This window comes from Rana temporaria, chromosome 9 (genome assembly GCF_905171775.1).
Source record: "Rana temporaria chromosome 9, aRanTem1.1, whole genome shotgun sequence".
NCBI lineage: Eukaryota > Metazoa > Chordata > Amphibia > Anura > Ranidae > Rana > Rana temporaria.
In genome coordinates this window covers 13,451,047-13,467,150 of record NC_053497.1, presented here as the reverse complement: position 1 = coordinate 13,467,150, position 16,104 = coordinate 13,451,047, and the positions used below count along the sequence as shown (strand labels likewise).

The 16,104-nt window shown below is 43.7% G+C and overlaps 1 protein-coding gene across 2 annotated transcripts in view; it reads right to left on the bottom strand.

Moving 5' to 3' along the window:
- The window catches only part of NHSL2 (NHS like 2), a 166,862-nt gene extending 160,896 nt beyond the window's left edge, over window positions 1-5,966 (bottom strand). Inside the window, exon 1 of one of the 2 annotated variants that reach the window (XM_040322827.1) lies at window positions 5,351-5,966. In XM_040322827.1, the coding sequence (XP_040178761.1) occupies window positions 5,351-5,414 (64 nt within the window). In that variant the 5' untranslated portion in view covers window positions 5,415-5,966. The remainder of the gene's footprint in view (window positions 1-5,350) is intronic. The other variant, XM_040322824.1, reaches the window with a different exon arrangement.
- Window positions 5,967-16,104: the final 10,138 nt, after the last annotated feature.

Here is a 16,104-nt window from a genome sequence, read left to right as displayed (position 1 = left end):
AGATTTTTAAGGGTAAAAGTTTCTCGCCATTCCACGAGCGGGCGCAACTTTGAAGCGTGAAACGGGGGGAACTAATGCGCAAAACCACACTAACCATGGGCAGCTAAATAAATTAAGATTAAAATTACTAAAAGAGCAGCAGCCACTACCAAACAGTGCTCACGCACCAAATGACATATGTAAAGAGGGGAGTGTAATGGCGCTTACCAGTGGAGAAATAATACAGTAAATACCAACTTTGAAGCGTGACATGTTGGGGGTATCAATTTACTTGGCATAACAATTAACTTTAACAATATAAAAAAAATTGGGCTAACTTTATTGTTGTCTTATTTTTTAATTAAAAAAAGTGTTTTTTTTCCCCCAAAAAAGGTATTGCAACAACCGCCATTTTATTCTCTAGGGTGTTAGAAAATATATATATATATAATGTTTGAGGTTTCTAAGTAATTTTCTAGCCAAAAAAAATGTTTTTAACTTGTAAACACCAAATCTCAGAAAGAGGCTCGGTCCTTAAGTGGTTAAAGAGAACCTGTCACCCAGATTAAAAATGTTAGGTAAGAGCACAGAAAAATCAATAATTTTTGATGCTTACTTGCATCTCCCCCCCCCCCCCCCCTGTTTCTAATTGCTGTCTGTGCAGGCCTAGCTCCTCTGCCCCTCCCCTCACCTTCCTACTTAATCTTTCCCTCCACCGGTAGCTGCCGGTGGAGGGAAACACTATAGAGTGTCACTTGGGGCTGCTGACATCACATCCAAGATGGCGGCACCCAGCAGCAGTCTCAAGGTTTTTTGAATGTCTAGACAAGGAAAGCTTTTATAGGAAAATAAAATGCTTAAAATAGTATTTATCGGCGTATACCACGCACTTTTTTGCCCTGAAAATCAGGGCAAAATCGTGGGTGCGCGATATACGGCGATACCCGCATTCCCGCGCCGAGTTTGAATACTGCGCCGACATATACCGAGCGCAGTACACTCGTGTATAGTCGGGCAGTCTCGGATCCTCTCGCGCTGACGTCCTGGACGTACAGGACGTCAGCGCGAGAGTAGCCGAGCCTGCCCGACTATACACGAGTGTACTGCGCTCTGTATATGTCGGCGCAGTATTCAAACTCGGCGCGGGAAACGAGCGGTGAGGACGCCGCAGAAGGACGCCGGACCCGATGAAGAGGACACCCGAAGCCGCAGACGGACGCCGGACCCGACGAGGCCGCCGATGGACGCCGCGCAAGACACCAAAACTGTAAGTACAAAAAATCTTTTTTCCACAGGAATTTTGGGCAACTTTAGGGGTGCGCGCTATACGCGGGAGCGCGCTATACCCCAATAAATACGGTACATTAAATGAACATATTATTTTATTGGAAGATTGTTGATGAAATGAATGGTCTGGTGAAAGGGTCTCTTTAAATTTTCCCATTCAACGCAGTCAGGTTCAGTACCATATTTTCTTTAATTAAAACAAAATAAAATATATTTGCTAATATTTTGTTTACCTGGTTCCATCCCCACCTCATTAACCACTTTACCACGGGGCCTATTTTGGCACTTCTCTCCTTCATGTAAATATCAAATTTTTTTTGCTAGAAAATTAATCAGAACCCCCAAACATCATATATTTTTTTTTAGCCGACATCCGAGGGAATAAAATGGTGGTCATTGCAACTTTTTTTTCTCGCACGGTATTTGCGCAATAATTTTTCAAACACCTTTTTTGGGGAGAGAATTCGGTTTCCTGAATTAAAATATAACAAAACAGTAAATTTAGTCCAATTTTTTTGTATAATGTGAAAGAAGATGTTACGCCGAGTAAATAGATACCTAACGTGTCACGCTTTAAAATTGAGCACACTCATGAAATGGCGCCAAACTTCGGTACTTAAAAATCTCCATAGGCGACACTTTAAAATTTTTTACAGGTTACTATTTTCGAGTTACAGAGGAGGTATAGTGCTAGAATTGTTGCACATGCTCTAACGCACGCGACGATACCTCACATGTGGGGTTTGAACGGCGTTTACATATGTGGGCGGGACTTGCATGCGTGTTCACTTCTGCACGCGAGCTACCAGGCATAGGGGCGTTTAAAATTTTTTTTATTATTTTACTTCATTTTTTTATTCTTACACTTTCATTTTTTATTTTTAGTTTTTTTGATCACTTTTATTCCTATTACAAGGAATGTAAACATCCCTTGTAATAGGAATCACTGTGACAGGTCCTCTTTATGGAGAGATGTGGGATCAATAAGACCCCACATCTCTCCTCCAGGCTGGAAAACATGAAATCGGTGGAAAAAAAATCACTGATCACATTCCGGGTACCGGGAGTGACGTCATAACGTCGCGCCCGGGCCTCCGACGGTCATAGAGATGACTGGTGACCATCTGGTCACCAGTCACCTCTATGCTTCCCCAGCCAGCGCCGGCCGATTCGTCCTCCCGGCCCCCGATGGCCCTCAATAGATAACACCCACATGTGTTGCTGAGCCTCCATGAGTGAAAGAACTGAGATCCAATGAATTAATGGGAGGGGCCAGGGGCAGGAAGCACATCCTCCAACCAGGAAATGAGGCGGGGCCTCTGTCTGACTTGCAGCAGCTTCTAATGCATATTGGGAGAGGCTCACAGTGTGCAGTATATCAGAGTAAGCCGCTTGGGCACACAGGAAAGAAGCTTGTACACGACTGAAGGGAAGGCTTTAACATTGAGCAATAAGAACCTGACAGGGATTCAAACACTTCCCCACCTCATCCAAACCCCCCAAAAAGTTTTGCCTATTATATATATTTTAATTTGTGCCAAGCTTACACTTGTGCGTCAAAGTTGGCTTAATTTAGTTTACAAGTTAGACCAAGGGCCCTAACAACTGACCGGCCCCTGCTCCCAGCCAGTGGAGTATCCACATTTTATAATGCACTCTGGTTCTGCTCTGATCAACACCTACAACTCAACAAAGTCAAAAATGTCCCAGTGTCACCCAGTACTAGTGTTAGAAGCGCTATGGCCCACAAGTGTAAGGAGTTTGTGGGTCCACCAGTGTAATAAGCTCCAGGGTCCATCAGTATAATGAGCTCTAGGATCCATGGGTGTAAGAAGCTATTGGGTCCACCCATCTAACAGCTCTAGGGTCCACCACTGTAAAAAAAAAATAGGGTCCACCAATCTAATGAGCTCTAGGGTCCACCGGTGTAATAAGCTATTGGGTCCACCGGTGTAATAAGCTCTTGGGTCCAGCGGTGTAACAAGACCTAGGGTCCACCAGTGTAACAGCTCTAGGGTCCACCACTGTTAAAAAAAAAAAAAAAACTAGGGTCCACCTATTTAATGAGCTCCATGGGTGAAACAAGCTAGTGGGTCCACCAGTGTAACAGCTCTAGGGCCCACCACTGTAAAAAAAAACTAGGGTCCACCAATTTAATGAGCTCTAGGGTCCACCGGTGTAATAAGCTCTTGGGTCCACCGGTGTAACAAGCCCTAGGGTCCACCAATGTAATGAGCTCTAGGGTCCACCGGTGTAATGAGCTCTTTGGTCCACTGGTGTAAAGAGCTCTTGGGTCCTCTGGTGTAACAAGACCTAGGGTCCACCAGTGTAATGAACAGTAGGATCCATGCGTGTAACAAGCTATTGGGTCCACCAGTGTAACAAACCCTAGGGTCCACCAATGTAATGAGCTCTAGGGTCCACCGGGGTAATGAGCTGTTGGGTTCACCGCTGTAATAAGCCCTAGGGTCCACCAATGTTACATAGTTACATAGTTAGTCCGGTTGAATAAAGACACAAGTCCATCTAGTTCAACCAACCACCCAATGTAATGTGCTCCAGGATCCATGGCTGTAATGAACTTTAGGACCCATCGGTGTAACAAGCTATTGGGTCCACCAGTGTAACAGCCCTAGGGTCCACCAGTGTAATGAGCTCTAGGGTCCACCAGTGTAATGAGCGCTAGGATCCACGAGTGTAACAAGCCCTAGGGTCCACAAATGTAATGAGCTCTAGGGTCCACCGGTGTAATAAGCCCTAAGTTCCACCAATGTTACATAGTTACATAGTTAGTCTGGTTGAAAAAAGACACAAGTCCATCTAGTTCAACCAATCAACCAATGTAATGAGTTCTAGGATCCACGAGTGTAACCAACTTTAGGGCCCATCGATGTAACAAGCTATTGGGTCCACCAGTGTAACAGCCCTACAGTCCACCAGTGTAATGAGCTCCCGGGTCCACCAGTGTAATGAGCTTTAGGATCCACCAGTGTAACAAGCCGTAGGGTCCACCAATCTAATGAGCTATAGGGTTCACCAGTGTAACAAGCCCTAGGGTCTACTAATGTAATGAGCTCTAGGGTCCACCAGTGTAATGAGCTCTAGGGTTCACCAGTGTAACAAGCCCTAGGGTCTACTAATGTAATGAGCTCTGGGGTCCAACCGTGTAACAAGCCCTAGGGTCCACTAATGTAATGAGCTCTAGGGTCCACCAGTGTAATGAGCTCTAGGGTCCACCAGTGTAATGAGCTCTAGGGTCCACCAGTGTAATGAGCTCTAGGGTCCACCAGTGTAACGAGCTCTAGGGTCCACCAATGTAATGAGCTATAGGGTCCACCGGTGTAACAAGCCCTTGGGTCCACTAATGTAATGAGCTCTAGGGTCTACGGGGGTAACAAGCTTTAGGGCCCACTGGTGTAACAAGCTATTGGGTCCACCAGTGTAACAGCCTTAGAGTCCACAAATCTAATGAGTTATAGGGTTCACCGGTGTAACAAGCCCTAGGGTCCACTAATGTAATGAGCTCTAGGGTCCACGGGTGAAACAAACTTTAGGGCCCACTGGTGTAACAAGCTATTGGGTCCACCAGTGCAAATAGCGCTAAGGTTCCACCACCATAACAAGCCCTAAAGTTCCACCGGCATAAGGAGCTATAGGGTCCACCAGTGTAAGAAACCCTAAGGTTTCATCGGTGTAACAAGCTCTTGGGTCCATGAACCATCAAACAGTGCCCACCTACCCTCACTTATAGGCACCAACACACTGCCATGGCGGCCTTGCAAGACCAACATCATGGAAACATGCACCTATGTGCCCTGGAGTCCAGTCACCAAGGCAACCCAACCTTGCGAGGCACAGGTCTTGACCACAGGGTGGTGCAACAACACAACATATCATTATCAATGATGCAGCAGCACAATAGCTTAGTAACCAGAACACACTGCAGGGACTCTCTTATCACCTTCCAACATTATGTGCAGAACCCTCCCGGCAGCAAGCCATAACCCGTCAGCCAACGTAACATATTTGGCATCCTAATACAAATGTAAGGGTGGGGGATTGGGGGGATTATGAAGACTGGTACCTGTTGCCGGCTGCATTCTGTGATGCTTTTTGCTCCTCTGTTTGTGCGGAGAGTTCCCCATCATTCTGCAGCAGGAGCTGGTCCTCTCTCTCTCTCTCGCTGCTTCCTTCTTTTCTTCGCTCCCTCCCTCCCTCCAGGTATTTACATCACCTCTCTCTGTCTGCAGGCTTCACCATTCCTCCCGTCTCTTCCCCACCTTCCAATCCAATCCCTTGTTTCTCACTTCTCTCCGTCACATACTTTTCCTCGCTTCCAACGTCAGGATCATCATCCGTTCCCTCTCACCCATTATTTTTGCTGTTTTTTTTTCTTTGCTATTTTCTTAAGCCGAGCCTGCTGATTTCCTATTTTTATTCTTGTATTTGCATGCTTGCCCACCTCTTCTCTGCTAACATGTCTACTAATAGCCCTCTTTTTCTTGCCCCCACACCATTTCCTTGCACGGTTCCTCACCCCTTTTTTGGGGGAGCTCGCCCTCTTACGCTGTTCCTCACCCCTTTTTTGGGGGGTTCCTCTCCCCTTTTTGGCTCCTCAAGACTATTCCTCAACCCTTCTTTTTAGCTCCCAGCACTGTTCTTTACCCTTTTTTATGTTCCCCAGCACTGTCCCTCACCCCCTTTTTTGGTCCCCCAGCACTGTTCCTCACCCCTTTTATTTGGCTCCCTCTTGGTCTTTTCCTCACCCCTTTTATTTGGCTCCCTAGGTCTGTTCCTCACCCCCTTCTTCTAGCTCCCTATGTCTGTTCCTCACCCCCTTCTTCTAGCTCCCTAGATCTGTTCCTCACCCCCTTCTTCTAGCTCCCTAGGTCTGTTCCTCACCCCCTTCTTCTAGCTCCCTAGGTCTGTTCCTCACCCCCTTCTTCTAGCTCCCTATGTCTGTTCCTCACCCCCTTCTTCTAGCTCCCTAGATCTGTTCCTCACCCCCTTCTTCTAGCTCCCTAGGTCTGTTCCTCACCCCCTTCTTCTAGCTCCCTAGGTCTGTTCCTCACCCCCTTCTTCTAGCTCCCCAGCACTGTTCCTGTCCCCCTTTTTTTTTAGCTCCTCAGCACTGTTCCTCACCCCTCCTTTTTTTGGGCTTCCCACCACCTCCTTGCCCTGCTCCTCACCCTCTGCCTATCTTCGCCTTGCTCTGCAGAGACTAGCCACCTAGCAATGGTCCAATCGCCTTCCCCCTCGCCGTGTATCTGGTCCCCTCTTATTCTGTTCACATACGTCTCTGTGCTGCTGACACCCCTCCTCACATCAGCACTGCACACAGCCCCCTCCTCCTTACACCTTCCCTGTTCCTACCCAACCGCTGCACACATCAGCCAGCAATGTGCATCGTCGCCTCCTCTGCCTGCCTGTGTCCCTGTCCATCCTCCAGGTTCTGATCCTTTCCCTTTCCTCTGGCTCTCTGGATTCTGCTCAGCTCATGTCTAACCTCCAGCTGACAATTCTCTTTATCTGATTTTTTTTTCTCTTTATTCTGTCCTTCTCCTTCGGTCTATCCAGAGGTGGTTCTGCCGCAGGGATGTGTCTCAGTGGTGCTGATGCTGAGAACAGTGGAAGGATGCAGTTGCTTGTACTGAATCCCCCCTCAATTTTTCCCCTTTCCCTCAGCCCTCGTTCCCTCCTTCTCCTCCCCTAAGAGCTTAAAGGGTCAGAACCCTGGAAAACGAACCTGCCACCATCGATGTGAAATTCACACAACGCTGAATTCTAATGAATGAATATATTGAATGTAATGAATGAAACATATACTGGGATTGCAGTATATATGAACCCTAACAGAATGGCATATAGGGAGCTGGGTATCAATGTTATAACTCAAAATCACACAGCATTTTGGGGTCCATGTATCAATTTTTTCACTCAAGATCACACGTTCACAATTAGGGGTCTACTGTATGTATCAATGTAGCAATGTTTTCGCTCAAGATCACACAACTTTCATAACTAAGTAGTCTACATATCAATGATTTAAGTCAACACGGGTCTAAGTATTAATGTATCAATATATCAACTCAAGTTTACACAATTTCTACATTTTGGGGTCCATGTGTCAATATTTTTACTCAAGATCACACAACTTTTACACTTGGGGGTTCATGTATCAATGTTTTAACTCAAGATCACATACCTTTCACATTTTGGGGTCCATCAACGTTTTAAATTAAGATCACACAACCTTCACATTTTGGGGTACATGTATCAATGTTTCCGCTGAAGATAACACAACCCTCATATTTCAGAGTCCATGTATCAATGTTTTCATGCAAGATCACATAACCATCACATTTTGGGGTCCATCAACGTTTTAAATCAAGATCACACAACCTTCACATTTCAAAGTCCATGTATCAATAGTTTCACTCAAGATGACGTACCCTTCACAATTACGGGGTCCAAATATCAATGCTTTCATTGAAGATCACACAGCCTTTACATTTCGGGTTCCATTAAGGTTTTAAATCAGGATCACACAACCTTCACATTTAAGGGTCCATATATAAATAGTTTCACTCAAAATCACGCAACATTCACATTTCAGGGTACATATATCAATGTTTTCACTCAAGATCACATAACCTTCACATTTTGGGGTCCATGAACATTTTAAATCAAGATCACACACCTTCACATTTGGGGTCCATGTACAGTATCAAGTTTTTCACTGAAGATCACACAAACTTCACCTTTTGGGGTCCATGTGTCAATGTTTTCACTCAAGATCACATAACCTTAACATTTTGGGGTCCATCAACATTTTAAATCAAGTACACACAACCTTCACATTTAGGGAACCATTTATCCATGTTTTTACTCAAGATCACACAACCTTCACATTTCGGAGTCCATGTATCAATGGTTTCACTCAGGATCACACAACCTTCACATTTCAGGGTACATATATAAATGTTTTCAAGAAAGATCACATAACCTACACATTTTGGGGTCCATCAACGTTTTAAATTAAGATCACACACCTTCACATTTGGGGTCCATGTACAGTATCAAGGTTTTCACTGAAGATCACACAAACGTCACCTTTTGGGGTCCACGTGTCAATGTTTTCACTCAAGATCACCTAACCTTCACATTTTGGGGTGCATCAACATTTTAAATCAAGTACACACAACCTTCACATTTAGGGGTCCATTTATCAATGTTTTTACTCAAGATCACACAACCTTCACATTTCAGGGTCCATGTATCAATGTTTTCGTTTAAGACCACATAACCTTCAAATGTTGGGGCCCATCAACGTTTTAAAACAAGATCACACAAACTTCACATTTCGGAGTCCACGTATCAAGGTTTTCACTACAGATCACACAACCTTCACATTTCAGGGTCCACGTATCAATGCTTTCACTGAAAATTACATACAACTTTCATATTTCAGGGTCCATGTATCAATGTTTTTACTCAAGGTCACACAACCTTCACATTTCGGAGTCCATGTATCAATGGTTTCACTCAGGATCACACAACCTTCACATTTCAGAGTCCATGTATCAATGTTTTCAAGAAAGATCACATAACCTACACATTTTGGGGTCCATCAACGTTTTAAATTAATATCACACACCTTCACATTTGGGGTCCATGTACAGTATCAAGGTTTTCACTGAAGATCACACAAACGTCACCTTTTGGGGTCCATGTGTCAATGTTTTCACTCAAGATCACCTAACCTTCACATTTTGGGGTCCATCAACATTTTTAATCAGGTACACACAACCTTCACATTTCAGGATTCACGTATCAATTTTTTTTTACTGAAGATCAGATAGCCTTTACATTTGGGGTCCATCATTGTTTTCAATCAAGATCACACAACCTCCACACTTCAGGGTCCATTTATCAATGTTTCCATTTAAGATCACATAACCTTCAAATGTTGGGGTCCATCAACGTTTTAAAACAAGATCACACAAACTTCACAATCGCGCAACTTTCATATTTCAGGGTCCATGTATCATTTTTTTTACTCAAGGTCACACAACCTTCACATTTCAAGGGTCCATGCATTATTGTTTAGAATCAAGATCGCGCAACCTTCACATTTCAGGGTCCATGTATCAAGGTTTTTACTCAAGATCACACAACCTTCACATTTCAGGGTCCATGTATCAAGGTTTTTACTCAAGATCACACAACCTTCACATTTCAGGGTCCATGTGTCATTGTTTTTACTCAAGATCACACAACCTTCACATTTCAGGGTCCATGTATCAAGGTTTTTACTCAAGATCACACAACCTTCACATTTCAGGGTCCATGTGTCATTGTTTTTACTCAAGATCACACAACCTTCACATTTCAGGGTCCATGTATCAAGGTTTTTACTCAAGATCACACAACCTTCACATTTCAGGGTCCATGTGTCATTGTTTTTACTCAAGGTCACACAACCTTCACATTTCGGAGTCCATGTATCAATGGTTTCAAGAAAGATCACATAACCTACACATTTTGGGGTCCATCAACGTTTTAAATCAAGATCACACACCTTCACATTTGGGGTCCATGTACAGTATCAAGGTTTTCACTGAAGATCACACAAACTTCACCTTTTGGGGTCCATGTGTCAATGTTTTCACTCAAGATCACATAACCTTCACATTTTGGGGTCCATCAACATTTTAAATCAAGTACACACAACCTTCACATTTAGGGGTCCATTTATCAATGTTTTTACCCAAGATCACACAACCTTCACATTTCAGGATTCACGTATCAATTTTTTTAACTGAAGATCAGATAGCCTTTACATTTCGGGGTCCATCATCGTTATCAATCAAGATCACACAACCTCCACATTTCAGGGTCCATGTATCAATGTTTTCATTTAAGACCACATAACCTTCAAATGCTGGGGCCCATCAACGTTTTAAAACAAGATCACACAAACTTCACATTTCGGAGTCCACGTATCAAGGTTTTCACTAAAGATCACACAACCTTCACATTTCAGGGTCCACGTATCAATGCTTTCACTGAAAATTACATACAACTTTCATATTTCAGGGTCCATGTATCAATGTTTTTACTCAAGGTCACACAACCTTCACATTTCGGAGTCCATGTATCAATGGTTTCACTCAGGATCACACAACCTTCACATTTCAGGGTACATATATCAATGTTTTCAAGAAAGATCACATAACCTACACATTTTGGGGTCCATCAACGTTTTAAAACAAGATCACACAAACTTCACATTTCGGAGTCCACGTATCAAGGTTTTCACTAAAGATCACACAACCTTCACATTTCAGGGTCCACGTATCAATGCTTTCACTGAAAATTACATACAACTTTCATATTTCAGGGTCCATGTATCAATGTTTTTACTCAAGGTCACACAACCTTCACATTTCGGAGTCCATGTATCAATGGTTTCACTCAGGATCACACAACCTTCACATTTCAGAGTCCATGTATCAATGTTTTCAAGAAAGATCACATAACCTACACATTTTGGGGTCCATCAACGTTTTAAATTAATATCACACACCTTCACATTTGGGGTCCATGTACAGTATCAAGGTTTTCACTGAAGATCACACAAACGTCACCTTTTGGGGTCCATGTGTCAATGTTTTCACTCAAGATCACCTAACCTTCACATTTTGGGGTCCATCAACATTTTTAATCAAGTACACACAACCTTCACATTTCAGGATTCACGTATCAATTTTTTTTTTACTGAAGATCAGATAGCCTTTACATTTGGGGTCCATCATTGTTTTCAATCAAGATCACACAACCTCCACACTTCAGGGTCCATTTATCAATGTTTCCATTTAAGATCACATAACCTTCAAATGTTGGGGTCCATCAACGTTTTAAAACAAGATCACACAAACTTCACAATCGCGCAACTTTCATATTTCAGGGTCCATGTATCATTTTTTTTACTCAAGGTCACACAACCTTCACATTTCAAGGGTCCATGCATTATTGTTTAGAATCAAGATCGCGCAACCTTCACATTTCAGGGTCCATGTATCAAGGTTTTTACTCAAGATCACACAACCTTCACATTTCAGGGTCCATGTATCAAGGTTTTTACTCAAGATCACACAACCTTCACATTTCAGGGTCCATGTGTCATTGTTTTTACTCAAGATCACACAACCTTCACATTTCAGGGTCCATGTATCAAGGTTTTTACTCAAGATCACACAACCTTCACATTTCAGGGTCCATGTGTCATTGTTTTTACTCAAGATCACACAACCTTCACATTTCAGGGTCCATGTATCAAGGTTTTTACTCAAGATCACACAACCTTCACATTTCAGGGTCCATGTGTCATTGTTTTTACTCAAGGTCACACAACCTTCACATTTCGGAGTCCATGTATCAATGGTTTCACTCAGGATCACACAACCTTCACATTTCAGGGTACATATATCAATGTTTTCAAGAAAGATCACATAACCTACACATTTTGGGGTCCATCAACGTTTTAAATCAAGATCACACACCTTCACATTTGGGGTCCATGTACAGTATCAAGGTTTTCACTGAAGATCACACAAACTTCACCTTTTGGGGTCCATGTGTCAATGTTTTCACTCAAGATCACATAACCTTCACATTTTGGGGTCCATCAACATTTTAAATCAAGTACACACAACCTTCACATTTAGGGGTCCATTTATCAATGTTTTTACCCAAGATCACACAACCTTCACATTTCAGGATTCACGTATCAATTTTTTTAACTGAAGATCAGATAGCCTTTACATTTCGGGGTCCATCATCGTTATCAATCAAGATCACACAACCTCCACATTTCAGGGTCCATGTATCAATGTTTTCATTTAAGACCACATAACCTTCAAATGCTGGGGCCCATCAACGTTTTAAAACAAGATCACACAAACTTCACATTTCGGAGTCCACGTATCAAGGTTTTCACTAAAGATCACACAACCTTCACATTTCAGGGTCCACGTATCAATGCTTTCACTGAAAATTACATACAACTTTCATATTTCAGGGTCCATGTATCAATGTTTTTACTCAAGGTCACACAACCTTCACATTTCGGAGTCCATGTATCAATGGTTTCACTCAGGATCACACAACCTTCACATTTCAGAGTCCATGTATCAATGTTTTCAAGAAAGATCACATAACCTACACATTTTGGGGTCCATCAACGTTTTAAATTAAGATCACACACCTTCACATTTGGGGTCCATGTATCAATGTTTTCAAGAAAGATCACAAACCTTCACATTTGGGGTCCATGTACAGTATCAAGGTTTTCACTGAAGATCACACAAACGTCACCTTTTGGGGTCCATGTGTCAATGTTTTCACTCAAGATCACCTAACCTTCACATTTTGGGGTCCATCAACATTTTAAATCAAGTACACACAACCTTCACATTTCAGGATTCACGTATCAATTTTTTTTTACTGAAGATCAGATAGCCTTTACATTTGGGGTCCATCATTGTTTTCAATCAAGATCACACAACCTCCACACTTCAGGGTCCATTTATCAATGTTTCCATTTAAGATCACATAACCTTCAAATGTTGGGGTCCATCAACGTTTTAAAACAAGATCACACAAACTTCACAATCGCGCAACTTTCATATTTCAGGGTCCATGTATCATTTTTTTTACTCAAGGTCACACAACCTTCACATTTCAAGGGTCCATGTATCAAAGTTTTTACTCAAGATCACACAACCTTCACATTTCAGGGTCCATGTATCAAGGTTTTTACTCAAGATCACACAACCTTCACATTTCAGGGTCCATGTGTCATTGTTTTTACTCAAGATCACACAACCTTCACATTTCAGGGTCCATGTATCAAGGTTTTTACTCAAGATCACACAACCTTCACATTTCAGGGTCCATGTATCAAGGTTTTTACTCAAGGTCACACAACCTTCACATTTCAGGGTCCATGTATCAAGGTTTTCCCTGAAGATCACACAACCTTCACATTTCGGAGTCCATGTATCAAGGTTTTCCCTGAAGATCACACAACCTTCACATTTCGGAGTCCATATATCAATGGTTTCCCTCAAGATCACACAACCTTCACCATTTTGGGTTCCATCATCGTTTTCAATCAAGATCACACAACCTTCCCATTTCAGGGTCCATATATCAACGTTTTTACTGAAGATCACACAAACTTCACATCTTGGGGAACATGTATCAATGTTTTAACTCAAGACCACATACAGTAACCTTCACATTTTGGGGTTCATCAACGTTTTAAATCAGGATCACACAACCTTCACATTTCGGGGTCCATGGACCAGATTCACAAATGAGATACGACGGCGTATCTCCTGATACGCCGTCGTATCTCTGTTTCTATCTATGCGACTGATTCATAGAATCAGTTATGCATAGATAGCCATAAAATCCGACAGGTGTAATTGTTTTACACTGTCGGATCTTAAGATGCAATACCGCGGCCGCCGCTGGGGGGAGTTCGCGTCGCAAACCAGCGTCGGGTATGCAAATTAGGAGTTACGGCGATCCCCGACGGTTTTTCGCGTTCGCTACGTCGCCGCTAGTCTAGTTTCCCATCGCAAAGTTAGTAGTTTTTTTTGGTGCCTTAACTTTACACAGCAAACGTATTGCTGTGTAAAGTATGGCCGTCGTTCCCGCGTCGAAATTTAAAAAATAACGTCGTTTGCGTAAGCCGTCCGGGATTACGGAATTACGCTACGCGCGTCGCCGTTCAAAAAAATGACGTCATGGCGCGTAAAGCACGGCGGGAATTGCGAAACGGAGCATGCGCAGTCGGTCCGGCGCGGAAGCACGCCTAATTTAAATGGCACACGCCCATTTGAATTGGCCCGCCTTGCGCCGGAGGCCGCGGGCGTAGTTTTCATCTCAAGTGCTTTGTGAATCAGGCACTTGCGATGAAAACTTGCGGCAGTGTAACGTATCTACGATACGTTACGCCGCCGCGATTCTATGTGAATCTGGCCCCATGTATCAATGTTTCACTTAAGATCACACAAACTTCACATTTTGGGGTCCATGTATTAATATTTTTACTCAAGATCACACAACTTCGTTTATGTATCAATGTTTTCACTCAACATTACAAAACTTTTACAATTTGGCGTTTAATTTTTCAATGCAACAATGTCTTCACTCGAGATCGCACAACTTTACAACATTCATAATTAGGCCCCATTGACATAGCGGGAGCACACATTCCTACATGCATTTTTTTTTTCACGTTTTTCACACATTTCCACATGTCACACGTATGGCAGCCCATTCACTTCAATGACAAACGCACTAAAGAAGCTCCCACACCTTTTTGGGTGTGGCGCTTCATGTGTTTTTTTTCAATGCACACTTTGGCACATTTGCTCCAAGCAACTTCCTGAGATAAGTGTCAGCAAGAGGAATTCAAAGGGGCAGAAGACCGACATAACTTGCTGGTGCTTCTCATGGGCAAGTGCTTGGAGCCAGAGATAACCACAGTCTATCAATGCAGCAGTCTCCTTATTAGCTGCATTGTAGAACAGCTTTGGAGGGTCCTCCATGGCACTAAGTACATGTAGCATTTTGACCCAGCTTCCTATGTGCTATAGAAGGCTAGCTACGTGATCAGATAGGACGCCCCGCCATCTGCATGGCTGCCTAACAATGCAGCTAGCAAGGCGACAGGTGAATTGATAGCTTCCAAGCAGTGTCCCGAGACAACTGCTGGCACGAGGAATGCAAAGTGGTCGAAGGCTGGCATGCCTTGCTTGCGCTTGTCTAGTGAAGGTGCCTGGAGCTAGACATAACCAGAGTCTATCAATGCAGCGTTCTCCTTACTAGCTTACTTGTCAGACAGCTGGGGGGGGGGGGGGGTCCCGGGGGGGGGGGTCCCCCGGGGGGGGGGGGGGTCCCCCAGGGCACCAAATACATGTAATACTTTGTCCCATCTATGTGCTGTGTAAGGCTAGCTATGTGGTCAGATAGGATACCCCCCACTGCCTCCATAGCTGTCCAACAACACAGCTAGCAAGAAGATGGCCGCATTGATAGCAGGCTTTTATCTCTGTTTCCAAGCAGGTCCCCCAGGGAACCAAGTCCATGTAATACTTTGTCCTATTTTCCTACATGCTGTGGAAGCTAGATATGTGGTCAGATAGGATGCCACTCCTTCTTCCATTGCCATCCAACAACACAACTAGCGAGGAGACAGCTGCATTCATAGCTGGCTCTTATTTCCACCTTCAAGTACTTTCCCAAGACAACTGCTGGCAAAAGGAATGCAAAGGGACAGAAGGCTGGCATACTTTGCTGGTGCTTGTCTGGAGCTAGAGATAACCACAGACTAGCAAAGCAGCTGTCTCCTTGCTAGCTGTGTTGTCGGACAGCTGTGGAGGGTCCCCAGGGCACCAAATACATGTAGTACTTTTGTCCCATCTTATGTGCTGTGGAAGGCTAGCTATGTGGTCAGATAGGATGCTCCCCCCCCCCCCCCCCCGCGCCCCATTTTTATGATTATCCGGCTAGCAAGGAGACAACTGCAATGATAGCTGGCACTTATCTCCGCCTCCAAGCACTTTCCCAAGACAAGTGCTGGCAAGAGGAATGCAAAGGTATAGGAGGTTGGCATGCATGCCTTGCTGGTGCTTGTCTCTGGCAAAGACTTGGAGCCGGAGATAGTCACTGTCTATTCAATGCAGCTGTATCCTTGCTAACTCTGTTGTTGTCCGTCAACACAACTAGCAAGGAGGCAGCTACATTGTTAGCTGGCACTTA